The following is a 16,943-nucleotide window of genomic DNA, read 5'->3' as shown; positions in this document are numbered from 1 at the left end:
GTATATAATGTTTATTGTAATAATTCTTTCTTTTTAATATTTATTTTATTTTTTGTCACCTGCTTTTGAGTGTGTCTAATTAAGGTTATCACCTGTTTTCTATAAAGAGTTGATTGTATTGCACATGGGTTTTGTGCCTGATGAAGACCTGATGGTTGAAACGTTGCACAATCAATACAATTTGTTGGAGCTGCTATTTTCAGTGTGCGGACTTCATGCTTCTTTTTACCTTATTAATGTTACCCAAACACCCTCACTTTGTAGAAAGTATAGGCAAAATTGTGCTACCTTAATGGTCAAAATTTGATGCAACATTACATTAATATTTTAAGGATAAAGTCTTATGCACTGAGATGAGCTCAGTGAAGGTGACAAATGCGAGGAAATTTAGCTGTATTTAGTACAGAGAAGTGTCAATATTTAAATATTCAGATGCATTTAAAAGTGCATCATTTCATCCAATATTTCTCTGTGAACTCTGTTTCACGGAGTACTGAATTATCTTAGATATATGCTAACTTTATATAACTATGCTAACTGAGAGGTTCTATCCACATGCAGGAGGAGTGACTGTTAGAAAAGTTTCTGCCTAAACAACTCCAATTATATTTATGGTGGTCTCAGCCAACTTTCTTTTTTTTATTTTGGAGAAATAAAAATCTTCAGAATGGATTTAAAGGCAAAATAATAGAGATGGGAGTACTACAACTCTGGGATAAGAAAGCATTAAAATACTTATCAAAATAATAAATTAACACAAGTGACATGGGATATGTATAACTTTGCAAATGCACAGTATGGACCTAATTACAAATATGTTTTACTTTAGACAGAATATTTATATAGACAGCTGTCCACATAGGCATTGGAAAGTAAGTTTGAGTACGCATCCATGGTGCAGGACAGATTGATATACATTCTATTGCAGAGGGATTCAAAATAGAATTTAAAACCCCCGGGTGGTCCATGAAAAATGTGAGAATAATCACAAGTAAACAATAAAATAAATAAATAAAAAATCACAATAAGGCTGTCAAAGTATAATTATTGTTGTCCTTTCACAGTATAAATGGGTCTGCATTAACAATTTATAGCTGCCTTAATATGTTGGTATTCTTTTGTATCACAATCTTTGAAATGTTTTCAAGAGGAAGAAAGAAAATATGAAGACACTTCCATAGAAAAAGATAAAAAATAATCATTTTAATAAAAAATACATTTATGTATTTATATTATATACTATAAATTTAGCATCATTATGCTTTTTACAAAATTAGGATACCAAGGTTCTAATTCTTAAAGCTATTTAGAAAATGGAACTAATGAACATGTGAATGGGAACACAGGGTTATCGGACAACTCACTTTAGTCTACCTAAAATTACAACAGCATAAGTGTAAGACTAGGACTAGCTTCCATTCTTGACTGAATCTTCAGATGATCAGCAGCAGGGTGAAGAATGGTGTTCCATCATGCACAACACAGAATTTGCCAGGGTAACAAATACAATAAGTCCTGTTCTCAAATTGTCAGGACAAAGGAGTGGACGGTGGACAGCATTGTGATACCCACACATACGATACTGAGCATTCATAAAGGAAGGGTGCTACAGTCAACACACAACACAGTTAGACTGCCATTCAGTTGTACAGGCTGTCTTATACTTTTAACATTTCTGTGGACTCTTACTGTTTTTTTGTTATTCGTTGGTCACTGTTCAAGCAGATCTATTCATGTAGACAAGCAGTTTGAAACACTGCACTGCGGATCTTTAAGATCTTTTGCATGTGTTGTTGCAACAACATTTTATGATGCCAAAAATGCCACATCATCACTGTGCAACTTTATAGGACAAACTAGTCTAGTGCTGTGCCAACCACATTGAAACAGACACGTTAACAGTTGTGATTTGTAAAAAATGAAAAGGTTCAGTCACTTTAATTGTGCTTTGGAGGTCTCCTGATGCATTTTCAAGCGTTTTGTCTTTAACTTTCAGATTGGAAGCATTGTGCAAATGATAATAAAATTAATAAAACTGTTTTGTGACTTCACTGCCACGCCAGCAAAATCAATTGGTTTAAACTGATTCATGAGCAAAGTACAAAAATAATAATACTAAAGGCAGAGAGAGGATCTTAAGTCTGTCAGCATCGGGGACAGAGGATGATAGTTCAACATGAAGGGCTTTAACATATAACACATCAATTTAACATACTGTACATACATTTGAAATAGGTCAGGTTTCAATAACTCTTATTCTGTTACAAGTGACCCACACAAAACAAATTAAATTAAAAAAGCAGGAACTATTTGAATCAGATGCACATATATAACCAAAACATCTGACAATATACACATAAGTACGGCTTTCATAAGTCTGTCTATTCACCTCTCGTATAAAATTATGAAAAATGACAAGCAGCACCTTGTTTTCCATCTGTTGCTATCCACTGGAAAATAAAAAGCGAGTTCTTTAAAATTTGACCTGTGTGAACCTGTATTGCACCCTAGAGAGAGATTTGTGGAGGAACAGTCACTGTCGTATGCTTGTATAACACACACACACACACACACACACACACACACACACACACACACACACGCGCACACACACACACACACACACACACACACACACACACACACACACACACACAAACACACACACACACACAAGATCTGGAGGTAAAATGTGCTAGGATAGATTCCTGGTTGGCCCTTAGTGTCTCTCTGTGCTCTCAACAGTCTTTTAGAGCATGAGGATTTTTCCAATCCATCATCGTCTGCAAAAAAGAAAATAAATAAAGAATTGATGCATAGAAATTTGAACAAAAACAAAAACTAATGCACAAGCAAGATAACAATACAGGACTTCAATATGATATAATCAAAAATGGGAGCGATGAAAAATAGGAAATAGGAAAAATAAACATTATAATTAAAAGCTACACAAAAATGCCAGGAACGCAACTAAGTAGTGAAGGTGTAAAAACTTTTTTTCTTTTTACAGGCAGCAATAAATCAAAATGTGCTGACTTTGGAATAATACACACACAACACTATTATTTTTTTGTAGACTGAGCCCCCTCTCGGGATGTTTTCTTACAGCAGAATTGTCTACAACAGATGGGAATTGAGGATGGGTACTGAAAGTGATTAAAATTAGTATGAGCATTCCCTGGGGCATAACTGTTACATTTAAGGTTATTGACTGAAATTAATTTAGGTGTTAATGCAACATCTCTGTACAGGTATCAGGAAAACTGCCTGAGGGCTCAGCAAACAAATTTGTCTCTTCTCCTGGTTCGAGGGGTTATTTTCACCGAAGTCTGAGTACAACACACTCAAATGTTGTAACTAATGGCACATTAATTCCATGAAAGTTTTTAGCAGCATGTGACATGATGATGGAAAGCATCACAAACTTTTGATGAAACAGAATGAGCATTTGTAAGGTGAATTAAATAGAATAGGCCTTGCCCAGCTGGAAAATATAATTAGTGTATGGCAAATCCATTTTGGTCATATGCTCAATGGAAATAGAATAGAGTGAATTGGGTGCTATGAACATAAACTTTCTGGAAAATTACACACTCATGCTGCAGATGAGGAGTTTATAAGGAGAGGTTAAATTATCAGTAGGGGGCAGTACAGAACAACAAAAAAGAAAGACTGTCCTACCTCAGCTTGACCGAGCCATAGGAGTCCAACAGTTGTGTACTGGCTAACTCCAGATTCCAGTCATACATCTCTAGAATCTTATGACACTCCACCCTCGTCTTCAGCCCCAGACAGAAGAGCTGCTCCACCTGGGAACCAAAGAAGGGAAAAATGAAAAAGAGTAAATGAAGGCATTAGGTTCTAAATGAACATCATGGATATACTTGCTGATTACTTCCAGATTAAATTACAAATATAGCTGCAAGCAGCAGTTAAGGGGCCAATCACAAAGAAGGCACAATAAGTCATGCAAGCATGGTTGGGCATCATGAGAAATCCATAATGTTTTGATGGCATGGTTTGAAGATGATGCAATTTTGGTGAAAATTGGACCAACTGTCTAAGAAGAGTTTGAAAAAGTAGGGTTTTTAAAGAAAATCAAAATGGCAGATAAGAAGTTCGGCCGACTATAGCAAAATCGGTATTTATGTTCTCAGCATGACCCAAGGAATCTAATAAGACTTACAACAGGCTAATTTAATCAAAAGTTATTGGCATTTTTGGAAATGTCATTATAACTTTTGACCACAAGGTGATACTGCCCCGAAACGTTTTGAGTACCTTCAGGGCATGGTGCCAAAGACACATTCAGAGTTCCGTAATGATACGCCAATGTGTTCGTAAAATATAGCATTTTATGACAAAATTCAAAATGGCAGATATGGGAAAATTGGATATAGTTCGACTCAGCATGTTGCACCATATCTAAAGAGACAAAAGCCAAACCGTCCTGAAGGTATAAGCAAAAATGTAAATGTTTCATATCTCTTGACCACTAGGTGGCACTGCGCCAAAACCGTGCAGGTACCCTCAGGTCATGGTTGTCATAACACAAACTAAGTTTGGCCAGAATATATATGCAGAGAATATAGCCTTACGTTCATTTTGGCAAGCTCTTCTTTGAATTTGTTTGCATCTTATTCGAGAACGGTTTGACGAATCAACTTGAATTCCATAACATTTTGTCAGCCTGGTCTAAAGATGATCTGATTCAATTTTCGTGAAAATCGGCCAAGGAGGAGTTTGGACAATTCAAAATGGTGGAATCCAAATTTGCTATGGTGACTGTTCAGACTGTCCTCCATCTGTGTGCCAAAGAAGACCTTTGGTGCTTGGCCCCCAATTAGATTACAATTAACCAGCCAGTGAATCAAGACAGCTGTGATGGCTGTTACCTTCAAGTAGTGTACAGCCTTTTGCACATTCCAGCTGTGATTCTGTAAAGCCACCTGACATTCTTCAATTGTTACTCCATGGACAGCCTCCTGCACCTAAACAGGGCAAATCCAATTTATGACCTTAAATCCATAGATGGCCAGTAAAGGAGTGCTTTGGAATAATCAGAGAGAATAATGTGAGCCTAATTCAACAATACTTAATTATATAATCTAATTGTTTAACAGACAGCTCTGTTTCAAAACCTATGAACTGCTTTTCTGTGCTACAGCCTACGCTGGCAGTCACTAAGGCCATTTCACAAGTTCACATTTACATATAATCATATAAAGTAAAAAATATGCCTATTTGGCGTGCTGTCCGAGGAGAGAGCTGCAAGCTCAGAATTTTGCCAGCACCTAGACCAGATGTAATTTGCAAAACAACGCATAGTATAACAAAAACAATTTTAATTGAATTATTTAGCTATATTTAGCTTTTAACACGATTTAGAATCCGCATGTATCCACACTGAAAGCATACAGCCTCTTCCTAAATATAATTACCATTTTCTACTGCTGTCTTGGATACATTTTCTCAGGGAGCTCACTGTTAAACATTCTGGGATTATCTTATCTTAGATTTTGGCCTGAACAACTAAATAAGCCCCAAGGTTTTTTTTTTGATGCCATAGTTATCCATGTAGAAAACTCACTAGGTTATGGAACAGAATTATGGGCTATCTGCATGTGGCACTATTATAAGATAATTACTCGTCAACAACAAGTCCCCTCAATTATGACCCCATAAAAAAGGAAGGATCTGTTTAATATAAACCTCAAAATCTCTCACCAGTCTGACTCTGTCGTGGTTGCTGGTGCTGTCAGCCCTGTTAAATGAGCCATCAGAGCTTACTCGGCACAGGCTGTGAGAGTTCTTTAGCCCACCTCTAAATCCAGAGCCTGTCAAACTGCTGTTGTTATTGGAGGAGAAATTGGACTTGAGCTCCCCTTGTTGATGGACCATGGGCTTAACAGTGGCTGTATTTATCTGCTTCTTCTCCTCACCGCTCTCTGCCTCTTTGAAGAACTTATCGTAGCGGTCCAGATATGGAGGCCTCTCAGGCAGGAGGTAGTAATGCGTGTTGCTGACCTTCTTGCCATCACGTACAATAGGCAGAATGCAGGGCCCTTTGGCTTGCTCCTTATCTTTGCCCTGTGCCTGGATGACCTTGGGAGCAGCATATTTGGGATCAGAGGCGAAGCTCTGAGTGGTTGGCATGAGTTTAGCAGGTGAGGTGGAGAGGTAGGATGGGCCGCAGATGGAGGCGGCTGAGCAGAGGCTGCTGCGAGTCTGAGGGGAGCCCACATGTGGACTTGGTGTGCGTGAGCCCGCCTGAGAGAGGGGGTCTCGTGGGGGAATCTGGGGTGGACGCTCCATATCCTCAATTCCTGAGACTGGGGAAAGCTCACCAGACCAGCGGGCATAATCGCCACCAGCACGTCTGACTGGACGGGGTGGTATGGGGATGCGTGGCGGTATCTGGGGTTTGTCTTCAGAAAACGTTAGGACAATCTGGCGGTGTGTCTCCAGACAAGGGCTGGTAGAGCTCACAGGTACATTGAGGTGCCTCATACACTCCTGCTGCAGCTCTTGGAAGATCTCAGCAGACTGCGAGAAGGTGCAGGCATTACTCTGCCTGCAGGGCAAAAATAAATTGTCTTCTACATGAGGTTTGCAATCACTGGTAGGAGTGCAGGGCGTACGTGGAGAGCATGGTTCACCAGCTCCACGTTCCGCACTGTTGATAGAGCTCACTTCAAAGTCATCCTCATCTTGTGCTACATCATCATAGGCTGGGGGTGGAGGAAGGGGCCGGGCGTCCCAGTCCACCACTGGGGTAGGGTGAAGGGGGTGGGGTAGAGAGCGTGAGGGGCTCTGAGGAGGAGTTCTGTCCAAAATGTTCTCTGCTTCAAGTGCGAGTTTAGCAAGGGCTGGGATCTGGATTTCCATCACAGGAGAGGGTGAAGGTGTGATCGATGGAAACTCCTCTCCAAAGTCTATGAGAGAGACTTCTGTGGGAGTGCTGCCCCCTGGAGTCCGCACACCGTATGTCGAACGATCACCTAATTTGGTAGCAGAGACCCAGGCGGCTGGTTTGAGCTTAAGGCCCTTCTTCTTCAAAGAGAGTCGCCGAAGACCTGAAGAAGTTTGGTCCTCATCCTCAGCAACAACATCATAGCAAGGTTCTGGTCACATGACAAAAACACAGGCAAACAAATATGAACTGTTGAGCATGAAACGTAATGTAATGACAGAGGAACTGTTAGAGAGATAAATATTGAACATACACAATGAAAAGTAATGAAGGTATAGTATATCTCAAATTCCTTTGAACACCTAATGAACTAATGAACACCAACATGTCTCATACCCCTTTTTCACCAACATTTGGGTGGGAGCCATCACTAAGCGATTCAACAAAGGGTCTAGGTTTAGCAGGTCTTGTTGAATGGTCTTGTTGAATAGGAATGCTAATGCACAGACCTCTTAGGTGTCTACATAAAAAAAATGGCTGTGCTGGAAATATCAGTTCCAAAACGAGTCCAAAGGTGCTATTAAATAAGTAACTAGTAACCAAAAAAAAAAAAAAAAAAAACTATATTTGCATCCACTATAATCAAGAAAATGTTCTATATTTTAAGGACCAAATGTAATACACATTCAGTCTTCATTCCACAAGCTTTTTGCCGCAGCTACTCCAGGCACTTTACTTTCCATGTTCAATTGACAAATTATTCTGTTTACTAATATTATATATGAATTAAGGGCTATGATTTTTTTTTATTCTATATTTAATGACAGCTGACTGATAAACCAAAGCTTGTGATGGTATTACAGCATCTTTATGCCATTTCAACGTTAAATATTTTTTCTACTGGCATGGTCAGGCCAGTGATTTTTTACTTGCCCTGTCAAAAATGTAACTGAAAATGTCAAACATTTTCATCACAAAAGTAATAAATAAAATAGAATAGGTATTTTTGTTGTTGTTTTTAACCCATGTAACCTTGTATTTTAATAATAAATAAGGTAATGATGCCAAAATGTATACACCAGAAACAAATCAGACACAAGTATTTGTTATATTTAACAAATAATCTTTAAAACCCCTCACCAACTACAAAACAAGTTGTCTGTGACAACCCCCAAAGTAATAGAACCAGGTATCTGGTAGCCATGGTTTTATGACTTAAAAAAATATGAAATATGAAAGACTCATAGCCCTTAAAACAGACTTTCCTTCATTAATTTAGAAATGAAATAAATTCTATAAATGAATATGCATCCCAGGACATTGTGTGTATGATTATTACGGTATTGTGTAGTTTCTCTTGAATGGTCTCTTGTTTTATGCATGTTTTACGATAGAACCAACAGTTAATGTAACCCCACTCATACCGTGTCTGCTATCAAATTAATGCTCGTTTAACGACTCACACTTTGGTGGACCTTACCACCTCACAGAATGCAGTGTGTTTGTTATATTGCTCTGAGTATAAATGGACACAAACTGCCAGACCCATTCTAACCATGCTCCATAATGGCCATAAAACTTCCCCTTTCTCATTGGTCAAGCCAACCCTGACAGGTGTGACTTTTCCTAGGCTTTATATAACATCCACACAAGTTCCTCTCTCTCTCTTCCTTCTCCTGGTTGCCCTGCGTGGCCTCTGTTTACGAATTATTCTGCACTAGTTTACTAATTATTCAGGCCTCAATCTGCACTCCAGCCATGTGCTTCCTCAGGAGAGAGAGAACTCTCTCTCAACTATAACAGTCAAACTAACCATGCAAGTTTCTTGTAATTTCTTTATTACTTAGTTAATCAGATTAACTGATCCAAATATTCATAATTAATCATAACAAGTTATGATTCATTATTCATATTTCCTCTTTGAGCTAATTTGCTACACCAGTGTAATTTCACAATTCTTGATTCGGATTTTGAGCATTTCGATTTGCAGATCCCCGTTGAGCACCAGCTCTGTAACCAGCATTATTTTGGTGAAAAATAGGTTATGGGATCAGACGTTTACCATAAGTCATATCAGCACATGAGACCACAGCATATACACAACAAACAGATAAGAACTAAAAAGCTGGAGCAATAGGGATAGAAGCAGAGGGAGAAAGAGAGCAAAAAAAAAAAGGCATACAATACAGATGTGCAGTAATTTTGAGGAGGGGTGTTAGGAGTGAACTGAACTGAGGGTCCACACTTACTCTTAACCAGCAAAGACGGCTGAGGGGGCCGAGGGGGAGGCTCCTCTGTAAAGCAAGCAAGCAAGTGAAAGATAGAAAGCAGATGCAAAGATATTTTGCAGGTAGGAAAAAGAAAAACAACAGAACATAACAAAAGTGAAAGTGCCCAGAGCATGATGACCTGTATTAAAAGAATCAGTTAACTGAAAAAAGCAGGAATTGAGTTATTTTAGAGTCAATATTTTTAAAGCAGGGTTTTGGATTACAAGGATTCCACACTTTTTAACCAACACATTTCTTTCTAGCCATTTATGATTACTGGATAAGAATTATTATTATTATTATTATTTTAATTAACGTCAAACTAATACATCAATAAATTATTCAGAGCATTTTCAGATCTGTTTATGTGCTGTTTACCATCTGGAGTTTAGCTCAGCAGCATTTACAAATTTAATGATGGATGGACAACAGCTCAGCTGGCTGATTGCTTTCCGTTTATCACTATTATTTCTATTTATCAGTTTAAGCGGTAAGCAGGGCTGCGTCTAGAAAAACAATATTGCACCTGTTCTACAGTAGATTAATTTAAAGGCATTTATTTTAATTATGACTTAGAGTGATGTACTGACCCACAGCTTTTGTAGGTAATAGGGCTATTGGCCATTCTTTCTGGCTTGGACTGCTTTCTCAACAAGAGCAAACCATTCGAGAGTTTGCTCAAAATTGAGGTGGTCTCATTTAGTGCGGATAGGAGGACAATTGCCATGTTCATATATGCCTACACAAACTTGAAGTACACACGCAACGTCCACACACCACCAGTCAAATTCTCTAAACAAACCAAGTGTGAAAATGCTCTCAGACTGATCTGTGAACCAGATTGTTGAAGAGACCACATTTAAAATAACAATTCACTCACAAATTGAACATTACTGTGGCTAACAAAGTAGTTTTACTTTGAACACTATTTTAGCCAATGATTTTGTGTGCAGAGCATAAAAAATAAAATAAAAAAACACATTCAAAAGTTTTTTTTTTTAAAGACGTCTTATATACTCACCTAAAGCTGCAATTTTTTGCTAAAAAAAATACAGTAAAGCAGTAATATTAAATATTATTACAATTAATATAATAATAATAATAATATTTAAAATAACGGTTTCCAATTTCAATATACTTTAAAATGTAATTTTTTCTTCTGATGGCAAAGCTTAATTTCCAGCCGCCATTATTCCAGTCTTCAGTGTCACATTATCAGTGTTGAAAATTTGTGTAGCTTAAAATGTTGTGGGAAACATCACTTTTTGTTTCTTTTTTTACAGGACTCTGATGAATAGAAAGTACAATAGGACTGGAAACAATTTTAAAATGTTTTGACATTTCCATGTTTTCTGTGAGTGTGGGAACCCTGTTTATTAATATTTAAACTTTTCTAATTGAAAGTCATTTGCTTACTCCTAGCACGTCCAGGGAGTTGAGTTGGTCTGGCAGAGTTCAAATCCAGCCCTAGCACATCTGGAGGATCCATGGGATTCCCGAGATAAAGACTGCAAAAGCAACAGAATGACAGAAGCATTTAGCAGCCCATCAGTGTCTTTGCAAAACCATTTCTTAAATCTAAGTTCACCAGAAAAACAGGCTCTAGAACCCTGCCAAAAGAAGATTTAAAGACACTGTATAACCAAAGTTGTAAAAAGACATTTCAGATTTTAACAGCCACCCTTATATTTTACAGGATGTTTTACGCAAGTATTTACAGCTGTGATATCAGTTTATACAGCCAACTGTCTGGTAGAGACAGTGTACTGTGTTCTACTGCCACCTTGTGTTGATGAAGCAAAGTGTTTATATGCTGTCATTATGTGCAAAGACTTGGGCCGTGGCTCCATCTAAGTGAATGTGGCACTTTACTTATTGGCCATGACAGAAGCATTTGTTATCCAGTGTGTGACCAGCAAGGATTCATCTTTACAACTTGCGAGTTTACACTCGCACCCACTAAAATCTACTAAGTATTATTTCCTCAATCATCTTAAGGAGCCTACTGATCTATATTAATGTAGCATTCATTAAAATGTGATGTGGTTGTGTGAACAGCTACAGTAATTAAAAGAGAAGCGTGATTCTAGGGGAGGTTAGCAGAACATGAACATGTTTTGCGAGAACACTGGTTACACAAATAATAAACGCTGTCACTGTGATACAAACCAACATTTACACTAGAGATAGACCAATACATTGGTCAGGACAATTAATCAACTGACATTAAGCCGATAACCATATCTATGTGGCCAATTAATACATGAGCTCTCCAAAATTTATATACATCCTTGGATAAGAATAGCTTATCATAAACTCTTTAAAATATTGACATTGAAAAAAAGCCTTTTTTAAAGCCATTAGGAAAAAAACCCCGCTGGAATAAAAAAAAAAAAACACTTTAACTGTGTCAACTAGACTGTCCCCTGCGAAGGCCTCCTCGGCCTCCCCCCTCCCTCTGTACATTTAAAAACGTTATCAAAATGATTCCCGTTCACCTGGATACATGGATAATTGTAATATGTCGATGTCACTTTGTAAAGAAAGACTATGTGTCCGCGCACATATGCATATAAATGCACATACCTATAGACTAAACGCGTAATACGCATGAGCATGCTGTCACCGTTTTCACGGAAATGATAACGGTATCGTTTTCAAAACTTGTTTCAAAATGATTTAAAAAAAATCCTATTTCAAAGTTTGCGTTCTCAGGCCATCAAACAACGTTGTCGTGTAAATGAATGGCCAGAACGGTGTCGTGTAAGCGTTCCTTAAGTTAATAACTAATGATCTTTACAACAGAAATGAATCACTTAAACTGGACAATGATTTTCTTCTAGAGCTGCTGTACAGCCAAAACAATCTTTGTTCCATTAATTTCCTATTATCACTGTAAAGCTGCTTTGAAAGAATCTGTATTGTAAAAGGCGCTATATAAATGAAGGTGACTTGACCAATTAAAACTCCTATTTCAAAGAACACCACATTGTGAAAATAAAGAGTACACGTGTGAGGTTACATTTGAGGGACTCACTCATCGATTCTGTCAGGAAAGCCCCAGCAGCGGTGAGGATTAGAGTCTCCATGGCCTGTGTGAATGAAGCTGTTCTTCAGTGGACGGCTTATGTCATGGGCAGAGAGACCTGCAACTGACGTGACTGTGTTCCTGGGAAATTGACCAACCTTCAGGGTACGCTTGTTCTGACCTCTCCACCAGTAGTTCTCTGCCCTGCGGGGCACACAGAGACCATTTTTAAGACAAGAATTGGAACAGCTCTCATATTTGGCTGCTTCATAAAAGAGGTGTCGATAGGGTTGGGAACTGAGAACTAGTTCTAATTTATAGAACTTAGAACTTTTTTAAATACTAGAACCAACTGTTGATGCAACCAGTACAGTCTGATTCCTGAAAGAGTAAATCAAATGAGCAGATTCTTGTTAGCAAATCAAACACTTATGAATCAGTTTGAGAAGTTATTTAACCAGAACCTTTAAATGTACTGTATTACAATTCCCCTCCTTTGGTGTAGACCAAGTTTCCAATAGGGCCTCTTATTTCTAAAATTACTTAAAATAAGACATAAAGCATGAAAATAAGCTAAAAGAACGTCTCAGGTTACGCATTAACCACGGTTCCCTGAGTATAGGGAACGAGACACTGCATCCCCAAGGGGTCACTATGGGCAATGCCTCTGGCATGACCAGGATCTGAAGCATGAGTCTAAACACAACAATGAACACGTCATCCACTTCTTGTCTGAAAGGAGACGTCTGCAGGAATACCGAAAGCATGGCAAAGGGATGCAGTGTCTCATTCCCTATTCTCAGGGAACTATGGTTACATGCGTAACCTGAGTCATTCCCTTTCGAAAGGAAACTCCTGCTGCGCCCCCTAGGGGTCGCAATAGGGAACGGAATGCCTACACTGCCATGCTGAAGGGATGAATGCCCTATTTACTAAGCTAAGTCAAAGGACTCAAAGGAGTTCTCATCCCTACAGTGCAAACCAGCAACGCGATCATAGAGCTTCTCAAGAATGGAGGCCTCTAAAGAGAGGAAGCCTAACAGCGATCATATTCAGGCCAGCATCTAAGGAGGCTCATAGAGAGCCTTACACTCAGATTTTCTGTTCAGGCAGCCCTGAAGAGTTGAGGCATCAAACAAGAGGACAAGAGCAACACTTAAAAACCTATAAACTCAGTCTGACCAGCAAAGCTCTGCAGAGTGGAGGCCTCAATACAATGACTCTCATAAAGAGAGGAGGCCTAGCACACTCCACATTGAGGTCAGTAGCCAAGGAGGCTCCCATTGAGGCTAATGACCTAACATACTACCTTACCACCTAGTCGAGGTCTAGGAGCAGATGCCTCAGCTTGACAGCTCTAAAATGAGAATTAGACCTAACAACGTCCCACACTCAGGATATCTTGTAAGGAGGCTCACAGAGAGCCTACAACTTGCAGTGCTATTCTAGTGGAGTTCTGGGGGAGCGGAGGCCTCAATAAAAGAACCCTCTAGCGAGAGGAGGCCTAGCGATGCTCGCAGTAGCCAAAGAGGCTAAACAAAGAGCCTAACCAGTTGGCAAACAACCTAGCCAAGTTCTTGTAACGGAGGTCTCAGCATAATGACTCTCTAAAGCAAGAGGAGGCCTAAAAACGTCCCACGCTTAGGATATCTTGTAAGGAGGTTTACAGAGAGCCTACAACTCACAAATTACTATCCTAGCGGAGCTCTCGGGAGGGGAGGCCTCAAAAAGTTAACTCTCTAGGAGAGGAGGCCTAACAACGCTCACAGTAGCCAAGGAGGCTAACAGATAGCCTAACAACTTGGCAAACAAGCTGGCCGAGCTCTAGGAGTGGAGGTCTCAGGATAATGACTCTAAAGCGAGAGGAGAGCTAACAACGCCCTCGCTCAGGATGTCTTGTAAGGAGGCTCACAGAGAACCTACAACTCACAAATTGTTATCCTAGCAGAGCTCTGGGGAACGGAGTCCTCGATAAGATAACTCTAGTGAGAGGAGGACCAATAATGCTCCTTAGTACAGGCAGTAACCAAAGAGGCTCAGAGGGAGGCTACCAACTCAGTGCTGCTGCCTGGTCGAGCCCCGAGTCCTCAGCATAACAACTCTCCAAAGTGAGAGGAGGCCTACTACATCCTGCACCCATGACAGCTTACAGGGCGGCTCACAGAAAGCCCAACTACCTGATATCGAGAGGAGGCCTTCTATGTTCCACACTCAGGACAGCTTCCAAGGATGCTCACCTAGAGCCTAACAACTCAGAACTGCCGCCCAGGCGGAGCTCTGAGGAGTGGAGGTCTCAGCAGAAAGACTCTCTATAGCTAGAGGAGGCCTAATGCACCAGTTTAGATGCATTGGCGAAGGAGCCAAGCAACTTGGCCCCCTGGCTGAGCTCATGGGACGGAGGCCTGAGTCCTAAGTCCTACGCCTGTCAAGGCGGCTACATAATAGGGCTTTGAAGGATGACTCTCTACAGTGAGAGCCTAGCAACACTTAAAGGGAGTAGTGAAACAGGCTCAGGAGAGCCTAACAATTTGACACCACTGCCTAGTTGAGCTCTAAAGGCAGAGGTCTCAGCATGACAACTCTCCAAAGCGAGAGGAGGCCTACTATGCCCAACGCTAAGAATAGCCATGAAGGAGGCACACAGATCGTCTAGCAACTTTATACCGCTGCCGATGCTGAGCTCTTAGGAGTTGAGGCCTCAGTCTCACTCCTCTGTAAAGGCAATAATCAAGGAGGCTCACAGAGAGCCTAATAACTTGACACTACTGCCTGGCCGAGCTCTATGGACGGCAACCACAATATGGCAACTCTGGAAAGTGAGAGGAGGCCTATTGGTATCCAACGCTCAGAACAATGAGGCCTCGCAAAGCCTAATAATTCAGAACTGCTTTTCAGGCGGAGCTCTAGGAAGCGGAGGCCTGAGAAGAGAGACTCTCTATAACGAGAGGAGGCCTAAAACGCTCCACTACTGTACAGTCAGTAGTAAAGGAGGCTCACAGACAGCCTAACAACCTAGCATTCTGCCTAGCTGAGCTCTGAGGAAAGAGACATCAGCATGACGACTCAAACGCTCAGAACAGATTACCAAGGAGGCTTCTCAAAGCCTAACAACTCAGACTCACTGTCTGAGAGAAGCTCTAGGGAGTTGAGGCGCCAGAGGAATGTCCTTCAATAACGAGAAGGGGCCAAACAACACTCCAGTACTGTAAAAGCAGTAGCCAAGGAGGATCACAGAGAGCCTAGCAACCTAGCATGCTGCCTAGCTGAGCTCTGAGGATGGAGAACTCAGCACAACTCTCTAAAGCGAGAGGCGGCCTAACGTCCTACGCTCAAGATAGCTTACAGAAAGCCCTTACAGAAGGAGCGGGGCAGTTATGTCCAGATAGAAATGTTTTCCATAAAGTCTGTCTCATACTGCCAAACCAGATCTAATCTGTCATTTGCGCAGGCATAACTTTCAATAGCTCCTAAATGTTATAATAACAACAATATCATTATTTGAGCCAACAAGAGGAGCCGAAAAAGGAAACTTCCTGTTCAACTCATCCCTGCTCTGCCTACAACCCTCCACACTTAAACCCGCCTACTGTAATGGTGGCTGTTGAACTCGCACTGCAGAGTGCAGGTGCTCAACTATCATCCTTCAGGAGAGTCAAGCCTAGGTGGAACCCATACTGCGACCACATCGCAAAAAGCACGCATTTAACCCCCTTGAGAGTCAAGTGCACTAAGTCAAACGTCAGACTCTATCATTCCGAAAAGTATCATATGAGAACAGACACTGATTCATCGAAATGAGTGCCTAAAATCCCTCGAGAGCTGAATGCGCTCGTGCAAACACTAACTACTATTCCTCAGGAGAGAGCAGAAAGGAAAAAAGCTCCAAGCCTGTCTCTTGTAGTCAGTCTCGTGAAAGCATATACCAAGCGCATCCAGCTTCCTTGAATAGTTGACAGCATTCCATCCAAAAACATGAGAAATCCACACAATGCGTGCATTTAGTTCCCTCAAGTGCTAAATGCAAACTCCTCACTCATGTACAAACTAACTGTCTCCTTGAAGACAAGAAAGAGGATGGTGTTTTGCATAGGTGCCCTTTTATACTCTCGATCGCTCCAGTGGTGACGTCATAGGCTGCCGCCTGTCAATGTTGTTGTGTTTAGACTCATGCTTCATACACCTGTCATGTCGAGTCATTCCCCATAGCGACCACTAGGGGAGGCAGTGCTAGTTCACTTTTGAACTAAAAATTTGTTATTTTAATTCACCACCTCAAAACTGTTTTTATAAATTCTAAATTCTACGGTACAAGAGCTCACCTGCCCTCAATGATGGTAATGACATCATTCATCTGGATTTGAAGCTTGTCAGGTTCATCAAAGTCCTGCAGGGCCCTCATGTCCGTAGGCATGGTTTCCACTAGAAATTCCCTTAGAGCCACAAAGGTTGGCCTGTCAACTGGTTTTTGAGCCCAACACTGCATCATGACATTATAGATGTCCTGAGGACAGTCCTCTGGTTTAGGCAGCCTTTCACCCTCCTTATCTATTTTGTGGAGGATCTGTCAAAAACACACATTTGAAAAAAAAATTGTGATTGACCCAGTAAATTAATGCAATAATGGCAGGATTACTATTAAGCAGCAAATCCAACATTAGGCTCTAAATATCAGATTTTTGGGGTTAGGGCTATGCGATTAATCGAAATTGATTTTCAGTCAAAAATAGTCGAT

The 16,943-nt window shown here is 40.4% G+C and overlaps 1 protein-coding gene across 9 annotated transcripts in view; it reads right to left on the bottom strand.

Annotated features, from left to right (window-relative positions):
* Nucleotides 1-1,269: 1,269 nt before the first annotated feature.
* tnk2b (tyrosine kinase, non-receptor, 2b) overlaps nt 1,270-16,943 on the bottom strand; it is a gene marked incomplete at its 3' end in the record, with an annotated part of 99,669 nt that continues 83,995 nt past the window's right edge. For 4 of the 9 annotated variants that reach the window (XM_079877283.1, XM_079877285.1, XM_079877287.1 and 1 more), the window contains 7 exons: nt 16,531-16,772; nt 12,221-12,415; nt 10,600-10,691; nt 5,728-7,124; nt 4,896-4,991; nt 3,682-3,809; nt 1,271-2,783 (listed from right to left, as the gene is read on the bottom strand). In XM_079877283.1, the coding sequence (XP_079733409.1) occupies nt 2,777-2,783; nt 3,682-3,809; nt 4,896-4,991; nt 5,728-7,124; nt 10,600-10,691; nt 12,221-12,415; nt 16,531-16,772 (2,157 nt within the window). Of the gene's footprint in view, nt 2,784-3,677; nt 3,810-4,895; nt 4,992-5,727; nt 7,125-10,599; nt 10,692-12,220; nt 12,416-16,530; nt 16,773-16,943 lie in introns of those variants that run through there. The other 5 variants (XM_079877282.1, XM_079877279.1, XM_079877280.1 and 2 more) reach the window with 3 other exon arrangements.

Source organism: Squalius cephalus (assembly GCF_949319135.1).
Source record: "Squalius cephalus genome assembly, chromosome: 7".
Lineage (NCBI taxonomy): Eukaryota > Metazoa > Chordata > Actinopteri > Cypriniformes > Leuciscidae > Squalius > Squalius cephalus.
Note: the sequence above shows the minus strand (reverse complement) of the source record. Positions and strands in the feature narration are given on the sequence as shown.